This window comes from Dermacentor variabilis, chromosome 1 (genome assembly GCF_050947875.1).
Source record: "Dermacentor variabilis isolate Ectoservices chromosome 1, ASM5094787v1, whole genome shotgun sequence".
Taxonomy (NCBI): Eukaryota; Metazoa; Arthropoda; class Arachnida; order Ixodida; family Ixodidae; genus Dermacentor; species Dermacentor variabilis.
Genome location: NC_134568.1, coordinates 188,666,922 through 188,679,152, shown reverse-complemented (window position 1 = coordinate 188,679,152; position 12,231 = coordinate 188,666,922). Strand labels below are relative to the sequence as shown.

The 12,231-nt window shown below is 48.5% G+C and overlaps 1 protein-coding gene across 1 annotated transcript in view; it reads right to left on the bottom strand.

Annotated features, from left to right (window-relative positions):
- LOC142572575 (uncharacterized) overlaps nucleotides 1-11,917 on the bottom strand; it is a 39,023-nt gene extending 27,106 nt beyond the window's left edge. Inside the window, exons 1-3 of the mRNA XM_075681792.1 lie at nucleotides 11,752-11,917; nucleotides 9,757-9,933; nucleotides 7,355-7,562 (exon numbers count right to left, since the gene is read on the bottom strand). Coding sequence (XP_075537907.1) covers nucleotides 7,355-7,562; nucleotides 9,757-9,924 — 376 coding nt within the window. The 5' untranslated portion in view covers nucleotides 9,925-9,933; nucleotides 11,752-11,917. The remainder of the gene's footprint in view (nucleotides 1-7,354; nucleotides 7,563-9,756; nucleotides 9,934-11,751) is intronic.
- Nucleotides 11,918-12,231: the final 314 nt, after the last annotated feature.

Here is a 12,231-nt window from a genome sequence, read left to right as displayed (position 1 = left end):
ATAAAGTTCTTCTTCTTCTTGTTCTTCTTCTTGTTCTTCTTCTTGTAGTTTGCTATCGAGGCACAGAGTGCAGCTTGCGTGTGAAATAACTGAAGCCTTTCATATCAGAAGAAAAGGGGAGGTCTGTGTGAGTTAATCATCAATACGGCTCTGGGATAAAGAATGTGAATATTTGGTCAGCACGTGGCGGCCGCCTGTAATGCATACGTTCCACTGTTGCGTATGGCTTTTGGTAGGGCGCTTGCAAATTTGCAAATGCTCAGGTTTTTTTGCCGCGTGCTTTAGCTATTTGCTGTTCGTATTCTTTCTTCGTGTGTTTCGTATAAAAGTCACTTGAGAGTTAGCGTATGTTCCGTGTACTTTCCTTGTCTTTCGTCCAACTGCGAGCGCTGCACGAACTTCAACATGAGTTCACTTCAATAATTACGCTTTCCGCTTGCTACATTTTCGCTAAACCATGCACATATAGGTACGGTGCTCAGCGATCTAAACACGAAACTAGGACATGGCGGCCGGGACTTTCCAGCGTCACCGGTGGGCGCTGGTGACAATGAGATGATGCTTCTTTGTGTCACATGAATGTGAGAATCTTTTCTGATGCGTCGTAACTGCATTCGGCCTACTGAGTGATAACCTAGCGATCACCGGTGCCGCAAAAAGCGCCGGCCGACATGCTGTCTGAGTATCGCGTTTCAATCGCTGAGCCCTGCATATCTTTTCGTAAGCTTCGTAATTGTCTTTTCGGATCAATAATCGAACTTTTCTTTCAGTATATGGTAAAGGTATTATGACATAGACTTTTATTCACGAAGAGGATAAGAAGGCCCACTTCAGACAACTCGATCCTTTAACTTGCATTATTGATTGACCTTGCTCTTCGAATATCGTCGTCTGATGTCCTGTACATTTTGTTGCCGTTTTCATTATATATACATATATATGACAAAACCACAAAAATTATAAGTTCGAGAGAGCGCTGTAATTTAATTCAAAATATCATCTTAAAGATAGAATCTATCGCTCAACACTAAAGAAGCGCCATTAATTTCTCTTCGGGGAGTTTTGAGTTCGCTCGCCTAACAGCGAAGTCCGCGAAGAGAGAAGCGTCCACATCGATGAAGCATTGCCCGCTGCAAGAGGGTCCCGATGTGCCCGCGTCGCGCCGTTCCTTGTTTTTACGTCGCTTGTATCCTTTAGTATTATTTTTTGTTTATTTCTCGACAACCGTAGGCACAGCCATATGGTACGTGTACGGGTCTCCACCATGTTCTTGCAAAATGGAAAGTTGACAGGGAGGGGAAGAGAGATGAAGAAAGGGGGGCGTGTAGCGGGGCGGTGGAGCAGGCAAAGTCAAACACGGAACGATCGGCGCTTATCGCGGCCTCCCTCGCTCGCCCCTTTTCCCCTGAAAGCGGTCGCCGCTCGCCATTAGCCCGGACAAGTGGCCCTAGGCGGCGGTTCGGCTCCACATCGAGATATAGACCAAGCCGCCGCCGGTGCGGACCATTAGCATAAACCACGGCGCGGAGCGCACATCCCTCGCGGCCGGTCAGCGCGTTTTCGGCCGCTGGCATTGAAAACTATTTTTCCCCTCACGCGTGCTTGTTCCCCTTATCGCGGGGGGACGCGCGTCGTCCACGCCGGCTCGTTTCAGAGAAACGGGGCTGGCCCGCGCGCCACGATATGAGCGGGCGGGCGCAGCAACACCACCGGGCAATATCGCCGATATGCGGTCGATGCGTCGAGCTCACTCGGGAAGAAGAGTTGACGCGGCTCCTCGCTTTCTCAATCGCGGACAGTGCGCTCTGCTTAGCGTCAGTAGGCACTCGCGAGAGACACGGACAGTGTGGCCGAGCGGGAGAAGTGCCGTCTATAGTCGCGAGCACGTGTGTGTCACAAGCGTGAGGGCATCTGCTTGCTATGCTTGTTCTGGACGCCTTCAGTTAATCAAGCGCGGTATAAAATTGTTCGTCGTTGCTAATCGACTACTATAAAGTATGAAACGAGTTATCGACGACGCGTAATGGCAGGTAAGTGAATGTCTCAGGCTTTGAGCCCTTAAGGGCAGCCGAATCCTGCGCTCGGCGCCTGTACTGAAAATACGCTTGAATATAATAAAGGAAAGAAGAAACTCGGCCATCTTGAAGAACAAATTAGATTTGTTTTACAGCAACCCGTTCGATGCTAACAGTTCACGGCGTGTCTTTTCTCGTTGTACACACTGCGCAGGCCGTCCGCTGCCGCTCTTCAACTGCAATAACAACATGCAGCTTCGTGAAAGCAAATGCCGCCACTAAGCCACAGTTCCATCTTTACACTTCGCTGAATTTAAGGTCGTTAGTTCGATTCCGGCTGCGGCGACCGCATTCCGATGGGGGCGGAATTCACGCACCGTGCAATGCGTGCACGTTAAAAAAGCTCAGGTTGTCACAATTAACTCGGAGCCCCATCCACCACAGTGTCTCTCATAGCCTCAGTGTTGCTTCGGGACGTTAAACCCAATCGATCGATCATTAATAATCAATTAATCAATCAATCAATCAATAATTCTTACACTTTCCTTGCGGCGACACACATCTGGGGCTGTATTCACAAAGCTTTTGTTTTGTAAGTACTTTCCTCTATTGTCTGGCTGCCTTCGCTAAAACATGTCCAGCACAAGGGTTGGCTGGAATTCTCTCTTACGAATCGTACCATGACATTAGGTTACTGGCATTCACCACAGAACTCTAAGCGCCGATTATACAGCCTCGACCCATCACCGAAACTTAATTTACCAGGAAAGCTTTCACGACGGGACGCAACACTGCTGTGTCGGCTGTGGGTAGGAGTAGCATTCACCAACTCCTACAGCTATCGTATCGGAATGGCGGACTCACCAATGTGCACTAAGTGCAAGTGTGAAGAGACCATCAGTCATCTTCTGTGCTACTGTCCTCGCTTCGATAAGCAACGTCAGACTCTCCAGTGTGCCTTGAATAGTTTGGATGACAGGCCATTTACAGAAGCAAAGATCTTGGGAGCCTGGCCTCACAGTTCATTAGCCCAGAAAGCAGTTCGAGCGCTTCTTCACTACCTGAAGGCAACAGACTTGAGTGCCCGACTATAGACATCCTATATACACCTAACTTAGTGCATGTGAAAGTGCGGTATAGACTCATGTTTTCTCTCTCTCTTTCCCCTCGCTGCGTGTAGGGGGAGGGGAAAGAGAAAAGCAGAAGGCAGGGAGGTTAACCAGAATAACGTCCGTTTGCTACCCTACACCGGGTGAATGGGAAAGGGGAAAGCAAAGATCACAGGGAGAGAGCGGAGGGAAGGAAAAAGGAAATTACGGTGAGTTCCCTGACGCCTGTGGTCTTACAGAAATTGCATTAATAGTGTAGGGTAGCAAACTGGACTCAGTCTTGTTAACCTCCCTGCATTTCCTTCTTCCCTTCTCTCTCTCTCTCTCTCTCTTACCAACAATTCGAGCGTAATGTAAAGAGAGGAAAAAAGTTAAATTCAGCAGTTTACGTGCCAAAACAACGGTTTGATTATGAGGTACGACATAATGAAGGAGTCCGGATGAATTTTAACAAACTATGGTTCTTTAACGTGCACTCAATGCATGGTACACGGGCGTACTTTACATACGTAGCTTGTGTAAGTAACTAAATAACCATTAAGCATTTTTTTTTTCGTCAGGCATTGCGGTACCCATTCTGGGGGTAAATGAGCACGTAGTTGCTCTGCCCGAGGACTTGGGTTTTTCCAGGCAGAAAAAATGCACGAACCGAGTGTCAAGACTTGCCCGTCGCAAATATTGATCGAGGTGCTTCACAAACGTTTGCACCGGCCAGGTGTATTCCTTCGTCGTCTCTATGTAAACTATTTTCAGTACCTGAATCATAAGTATTGCTGGTGGCTTCGGTATGAAAGTTATTTCTGCTTTCAGACGCTAAGACAGCGTCAAGTGCGGACGCCGGTCGTTGAGTCATCTAGTGAATCGATGCGTGGGACTCAACTCGCGAATACCACACGTGTGCGTTTTTGCAAGGAACGTGGATCAATAACGCCAAAATTCGCAGATTACCCGCCGTGGTTGCTCAGTGGCTATGGTGTTGGGCTGCTGAGCACGAGGTCGCGGGATCGAATCCCGGCCACGGCGGCCGCATTTCGATGGGGGCGAAATGCGAAAACACCCGTGTGCTTAGATTTAGGTGCACGTTAAAGAACCCCAGGTGGTCAAAATTTCCGGAGTCCTCCACTACGGTGTGCCTCATAATCAGAAAGTGGTTTTGGCACGTAAAACCCCAAATATTATTATTATTATTAAAATTCGCAGATCAACGAGAGCGATGGCTGAATACATTTTGGTGCCCTGTACTTGTGGGCATGGCAATGCCGGCGTTTTCTCAGCCCGCGGTCCGTTTGGCTTCGTGCTGTACCTCTTCTTTGACGATGCGCATATTACGTTGCGAAGCCACCGTGTATAAGCAACTGTATTTTGTGCTTCCTTGTAGCACCATCACTCTGTACGACTCTGTAAGGGAAGGGATAAACTGAGCACGAACTTGTCGAAGCCCTTTTTTTTATCTGTGAAGCGGGAGATAGTTGCACCAGCAAGCCCTGTATTTTACTGAGTGACGCTGAGATCGAGTATCTCAATGGCTTCCTCTATTACAAAAGAACAAATTGTTGTTATTGTTGTTCGTGGTTTTTGTTTTTTATTAGTTTCTGGCATTCAAGCGTTTAACGTGGTTTTCTGAGCGCGCGCGACCGTTAGAAATGGCGCGAAATGGTTGTCTGAAAGGATAGACATGACTTTCGGAGGTTTTTGGCATGGCACATTGTGCGTGGAAATGCTATTAGGCTCTGGGCACACATAAAGGCGCAGTTATCTGCAATAAAATTCAGCTGTTAGTCGGCGCTCGTCTCGCGTACACTGTGTTCTTTGTGCCGGTCATTTTTTGCGCCCCGTTCTCTCCTGGGTAATTTTGTCTGCCTGGGGTTCTCTAACATGCGCCCAAAGCACGGTGCACGAGCGTTGTTCTCATTCCGTCCGAAGCGGAACGCTGCACGAGGGTGGCCATTTTCAGTCGCCTAGCTCATCGTCATTATCAGTTTCAATACGTACGACCTCGACGGCTGCGGAACTTGCAGCTATTCGCGTTGCGCTTCGTCTCGGCAGCCAAGAACAACCTCGAAGATGGTCGATATTAAACGACTCGAAGGCAGCACTGCAATCTTCGCTGTAAGACCTGCGACGCGGGCCACGCGAACCATTTGAGAAGGGGGAGGGGTATTTTGTAAGTGTCTACCTAGTGGAAATGTCTATTACGTCTGCTGCTGAAGTTCTGATTGGCTGGGCCTGACTAGATGTTCACGTCAGCTGGAGACAGGCGGCCCCATTTAATCAGCACGTCAGCAGCATACGAAATGGGCATGTCCACTAGATGAGCAATTACAGAATACACTCCCCCCCGCCTTGTATCCGAGATTAGATAACTTATCCATACCTTGGCCGAGAAAGGACACCATGCGACATTTCAGTGCCTTTCAAGTCACTGCGGCGTTATGGGTGACGAGCACGCGGATAACACTGCTTGTTCAGCTCGTCAAGGCAGCAAAGAGAAATCGATACACTTATCAAGGTCATATGCCGCTAGAAAACTTAGAGAAAGTGATATCTCGTACAAGCACTCCATGTGGAACACCCCAAGTTTTCAAAACTGGCTGCAGCACCTGAACTCTTCGCTCCACCTTCGCATCCCAACTGGACTCTGCCGACTCGAGGCCGCTCTGCTTTGTCGGCTATGGCTAGGAGTGACTTTCACGAACCATTTTGGTTTTTGCATCGAAATGGCCGACAACGCCTGGTGTGATGATTGTGGCCGTGAGGAGATCCTTCAGCACGTTCTGTGTGACCGTCCTCGCTACATCGCACAGCGACGCTCGCTCGCAATTGCGGTGGCTCGCTTTGGTCAAATACCATTATCAGACCAAACCATTTTGGAATACCGACCTCATCGCAGCTGAGGGCGACGAAGGTACTGCTATAGTTTTTAAGGACAACAGAGTTGCACAAGCGGTTGTAGCCTGAATTGGTGCTTCGTTGCGCGACAAGTGATCCAGTGCTGGGATAGTGTGCGGTGATAGAGACCGCTTGTGATCATGTGTCTGTTCTCTCTCTCTCTCTCTCTAGCTGTACTTTCTTATCTCTTTACTTCCCCTGTTCCCGAGTGTAGGTTAGCAAACTGGATTTTCTGGTTAGCCTGCCTGCCTTTGCCCTTTATTCTCTCTCTCTCTCTCTCTCTCTCTCTCTGGTATAATAATAATAATATTTGGGGTTTTACGTGCCAAAACCACTTTCTGATTATGAGGCACGCCGTAGTGGAGGACTACGGAAATTTTGACCACCTGGGGTTCTTTAACGTGCACCTAAATCTAAGCACACGGGTGTTTTCGCATTTCGCCCCCATCGAAATGCGGCCGCCGTGGCCGGGATCCTCTCTCTGCTGGTATGGTCGTATCTTTCCTTTTTTTTTTAAAAGAGCATAGAATAATATAGCAACAGTCTTGCTCAAAGTACCAGTCAACGATGTCAGTTCTTTGGTACAAGTTACATTAGTTACGTGATTTTGTGTTCGTATTATTTATTTATGTTAGGCGACATTGCAGGGCCCCTAACGTATGATCTAAGAAAGCTTCACTGCCATGTGTGCATGTATTTTGTAGTAACTACATTTCACCCTCACGTGTTTACCAGGATGCCTCTATTACAAACCAGGAAAATATAATTATGTTGAAGAAAAATAAATGTTTATTTCACCGTTCCCTTGCATTTGCCCTTCGCTTGAGAAATAAAGAAAGGCATTTTTACGATTTACTGGAAGGATAAATTTGTTTTTGCAGTTTATGGAAACGTGTGAGTGTGACCACAAAGTGACGGCTAAAAATTTACATACATACCACTCAAACTTGATTACTTTCTAAAGCTGAGCAATCTTACTCGCCAAGAAAGAGAATGTCCCATGAACAAAATGATTGGTTACACAATGTTGCCGCATTTTTATGCTGTTTCACAAAATGTTTTATCATGGAGTGGGACAGGATAATTTAGTTAATGTATTATAGGCACCATCAGTTACACTTAAGCCTGAAAAGGCATAAAATGTGTACTTTGTGTTAGAATTCAGTGAAGAAATCTGATTACGCGCAAAACAGTCTTCTAAACGACGTACGCGCCGAGCTTTCAAGCAGGAAGACCATAACGACCTTGCCTGGTCTTTCCACTGGAAGGCTGGCGCGAGCTCTAATGCAATAGATGTTCATTGCAGCCTACAAAGCACGCCGGCCATGCTGTGAAACTTACGAACTGTGAGTGAAGCCTTGGCCATAATGATCACTCCGTTGATGCTCGTTATTCCCAATAATGTCGGCCACATCATGACGTGATTGGAGCAGTGGAAGCAGACCTTGGCGCCGGGCGTCAGCCCTCGTTGCCGGAACGCCGATGCCATGGCGGCCGCCTGTTCCCACAGGTCTTGGTAGCTCGTTGACTCCCCTGTCACGGCATCGATCTGCGTCGCATGGTGCATCGCTCTGAATCAAATCTCCCACAATACTCAATCTGCGCCAAAAACATGGCATCCCCTCTCAAGACATACTTGACATGGAACGTGCAGCCGCAGACATTTAAAATATATATGCAGATCAAACGCGCATTTTGGAATCTATGTGAAACGAAGCTTTCGTGAAGCGGTTAATTAAATGCTATCAAACTTGTCATCGTCTGCAACGCGTTTTGCAGCGTAGCAATGGCGTGCCTGCTCGGCAAATCAGCAAGACACGAAAACCCCCACCCGCGACTCACGTGATCCACGCGACCGAGGATTAAACTATCTCTGGCACTGGCCCACTTTTCATCACGCCATCTCCGGGAGCAGCCCATTTTACTATTGCTGCTTATTCTTGGCCTACATTCCCAGGGTGCCCTCCATCCTCTGACTTGCAAGGCGCCACGGCCGCATGGACCTGCCCTCAGCTCTTGAGAAATTGCCAGAGCAAGACCGGCAGGTCGTCGTCATGCTGCAGTCACTGGTTGATGCCATTTGCATGCTTTTTACTAAGCTACAGACACCGTCACCGCGAAGGGTCTTGCAATAAGTACTGGACGCCCCACATCCAGTGCTTGCATGCTTTCAGTAGGCACCATAGCTTTTTCGTAAACGGAGATCCTTGAACCATGCACATGCGCGTCGCTGGCGCAGAAAGCGACAAGAACAGTCCTGCAGTAGCCCAAGTCGACAAGTCTCTGCGACTATTGGGCTTGTTGCGCAGCATCCCGTATAGTTCTATTTTATATAGTGCTCTTTCATATATTTTTTATAGTGCTCTATCTATCCCTGCCTTTCTCTCTTTTAGTCGCTTAGCGGCTATGGTGTTGCGCTACTAAGCACGAAGTCGCGGGATCAAATCCCGACCGCGGCATGCGCATTTAGGTGGGGGCGAAAAGCAAAAACGGCTGTGTCCGGTGCATTGGGGGAACGTTAAAGATGCCCAGCTTGTCAAAATTAATTCTGAGTCCCCCACTATGGCGTGCCTCATAACCACATCGTGGTTCTGGCACGTGAAACCGCCAGAATTCAATTCTCTCCTTTAGTCGCTTTCCCCAGTGCGCGGTAGCAAACTGGACTGGTTAACCTCCCTGCCTTTCCTCTCTCTCTCACTCTCTCTCTCTCTCCAGGACTGGCCCCACTTAATCAGCAAGAAAGCCGGCTGATCAGACGCGCCGAACCCCGGAAAGGAAGACAGAAAGCTTCGCTTTAATAAATGCATTATACTTGAAGGCGTACATTTGTTGCACTGAGAAAACTTAGGTACCTTCGTTTTTTTTTTTTTCACAGCGTAATTTCAGGGAGAACACAGCGGGCAACCGGAACATCCGTAGGGGCAGTCAAACGGGGCTACGTAAAGTTCAATCGTTGTATTAGTGCTGTCTTGCGTGTGATTTATTCAGCAAGAGAGCAGCACCCAACAGTGGGCAGCAGCAGCTACGGTCAGCGAAGTCCGGGAGTGTTCGCCAAGAAAGCTTCGCGTTAAGAAATGATGGTCTTATGAGGCCCACACAGGTTTCTTCTTCACAATGGCGATGGGAAATAAGAGTGGTAGAGTTCGTGTGATGACGGAGAACGTGAAGATGTCGAGCGCACTCTCCGTGTGCAATCCATCATAGTCTGTTCGTTTCTGCTGCGGATGGGGATTAGGTATCTAGGGATTTAATAGTAAGCGTGTTCAAAGAACTCCTTAGAAAAGACGACTGGTTCGGAGTCTCAGTCGATTATCGTTTTTCAGATAGTGCGCGACCTTTCGCAAAATCATTTCTGTGTTGCTTTACTAGTCGCTTGAAATTTTCCGGGTCACCTATAAATTCATTTTCGCACTGTTCTCGCGGAATATTGAACATGTCAACTGGGTAATTACCGCATCAAAAGACCCAAGAACCTTCATGCGTAACAGTCGGGTGTGCACTTCGCCTGATCAGATATACAAGCAAATTGAGCTGAACAACGTAGCGTTCGTCTGCATGCGCGTGCTGTATTGAGCGACCGTATACTGACAGCGTCTTCTTGGTCTCGGATGTTTGTGTCTGGATTAACAAGCTAACCGCGAGCTTTAGAGGAACCTTATACGCGTTAACCTCCCTGCTTTTCCTCTCTTCTATTTCTCTCTATCCGCGCGTATTGAGTCGAAAAAGAATAAGAGAGTGCCTACAAAGGCCGCCTTGGGTCCGTGGCGGCGGAAGACGGGCTCGAAGTATTCCGTCAGAAGCACGAGGGGCACCTTGAGGTCCACGTTGCTCGAACGCAGGACGAGGCCGTCACCGAAGATCACCTTCGGCGGGGGGCCCACATCTCGAACAGTGCAGCAGCCCCACGGCATGGTTCACCGCTCAAGAAGTGGAAAGAAATATGCAAATGCTTGAACGAGCTACACAACATTGCGCAAGACAAGGAGAGCGCACGGACGATTTAGTTCAGCGTGCTACTCTTGCCTAGAACGCTTTCACCGGTGATTCGTGAGGATGAGGAACGATGTCTCAGCGCATGCACTTGCCGAGTCTGAGCGGAAACACATTTGCAAAGTGCTGACCACATGCACACTCAAGCCACACAGACATGAGTACCGTGTCCCTTCGACCCACAAGCCGCTATCACATTTTGCGTCATTTTATCTGTCTGGCATCGTTCCAGCTCTTAAATGAGTTACGTGCTGTACGATGAACGTCCTCATATATTGCAAAGCATAAACAACATTTAGCTGTACTCCAACCTGCCACATGCGAAATACATGATGAAGCTTGTGCATGGCAGTAGGACAAAGGCAACCGCGCTCACGGGCATATTCTTAAACGTTCTAGAGCCACCAGTGACGCTAAACGAAAGAATGTATACTTACTATGGACTCCTAAGCTTTCTTATCTAAAAGATTAGCCTCACGGTGCCTCGAGGAGAATGAAACTCGTGTTATCCGACTCTATAATTAATATAGACACGCTATAATTATTATAGACATGGGGGGGGGGGGGAGGGGGGCATTGCAACGACATCCCTCGCGTGGGCTCCTCGACAGGAGACCACGTGTAATATATACAGGGTGACCCACGTAACTTGCGCCAAACATTAAAAACATGCGAATGCCACGTAGCTGGACAGAACCAAGGTAATGTTGTTTGCCGTCGCTTGGAGGTACTCAAATTATTTATTCATTCCGCCTAATTAGATAGTTAGTCTTAATAAAATAATCAACTTCTCGCATATTATAATTAGATTAAAAGTATCAATGAAAAAATTCTAGAGTGACATGAAAAACTCCCGATACAGCTTTCTGGTGCTCAATATACGTGCTGCATAAAACTGTTTTTCCGAGCATGAGAGAAGCCCACGAGTACACGAAAAATTGCCGCGCGACTGGCCGCTCGAGGCACATGGCGTGTATTCGCGGGCTTCTCTTACGCTAGGAAAAACACCTTTATGTAGCACGTATCGAGCAACAGAAAGTTGTATCGGGAGTTTTTTCATGTCGCTCTACAATTTTCTCATTGACACTTTTCATCTAACGATATTATGTGAGAAGTTGATTAATTAATCAAGACTAATTATCTACTTCGGCGGAATGAAAATAATAATAGTTTGAATATCTCGAAGCGACGGCAAATATTACCTTGGTTCTGTCCAGTTACGTGGAATTCGCATAATTTTAAACTCTGGCCAAAGTTAGCTGGGACACCCGGTATATTTCTGTCAGCAGTTATGTGAAATCTGTCACAGTTCATTCTTGTACCACGTGCAAGATATAACTCTCCTGCATCAATGATATCTGACATAATTGGTCAAGAATTAGGCGCATCAGGCGCAGCGCATATCGCATATCTTAAGATCGAATACAGGGAAGGTGTGCCGACAAAGCGCTGCCAGGTTTTCTTTTAATTGCTGCCATAATGGATACAAGGCTGCATTTTTACGATTCGCTAGTTCTCTTCAAAGGGGCTTCTTGGCACGGGAATCCAGCGCGTTAAATGAGAAGCACTTTGGCCGCTACGCCAGGAAAGGGTGGGACAAGAAGGAAAGCGAAGACCGCCTGAAAGAGGGCGCGTGCTGCATCGAGACATCGCAGACATGTGCTCGCCACATTCCCGCGTTTGCGCCCCCCGGCCAGGTATCGAACGAGAATTCCGATTCCCGTGCGGTGTTCACCGAAAGCACGTACCTCGCCAGGAAACAACGGAGGCCACGTGAGCGGCCACGCCGCGCCAACAGAGGAGCGTTCGGCGCGGAGACCGTCCCCTCGGAAGCTAGCGCGTTGCCACAAGACGACAGCGACGAGCGAAGCGCCGAACTCCGGCAGCATTATCGAACATGCCGAAGCTTGTCGCTACCTGGTTTCTGGCCCACTGTCCGTCGAGCGGCGGTGGAAGCCACTTTAAGTGCCCCCGCCGACCGAAAGGCTATCGACCGCAGCAGCTATTTGGAAACTCGATTAATCGTTTCGCCTCTTCATCAGACAGGCGGGGGAAGGGGGAGCGGAGGGACGCCTGGACTTCTTGGCCGACGTCGGCGCACACGCGCGCGCGCATCAGGCCACAGGCGGGGGTCGGACGTCCAACGCGCCGCCAGCGGTCGCCATGGAGGCCAAGGCGCTTCGAGGAGCATGGGCGACGGTTCGTGGTGCGTGCGTCGCGGGGAGTTC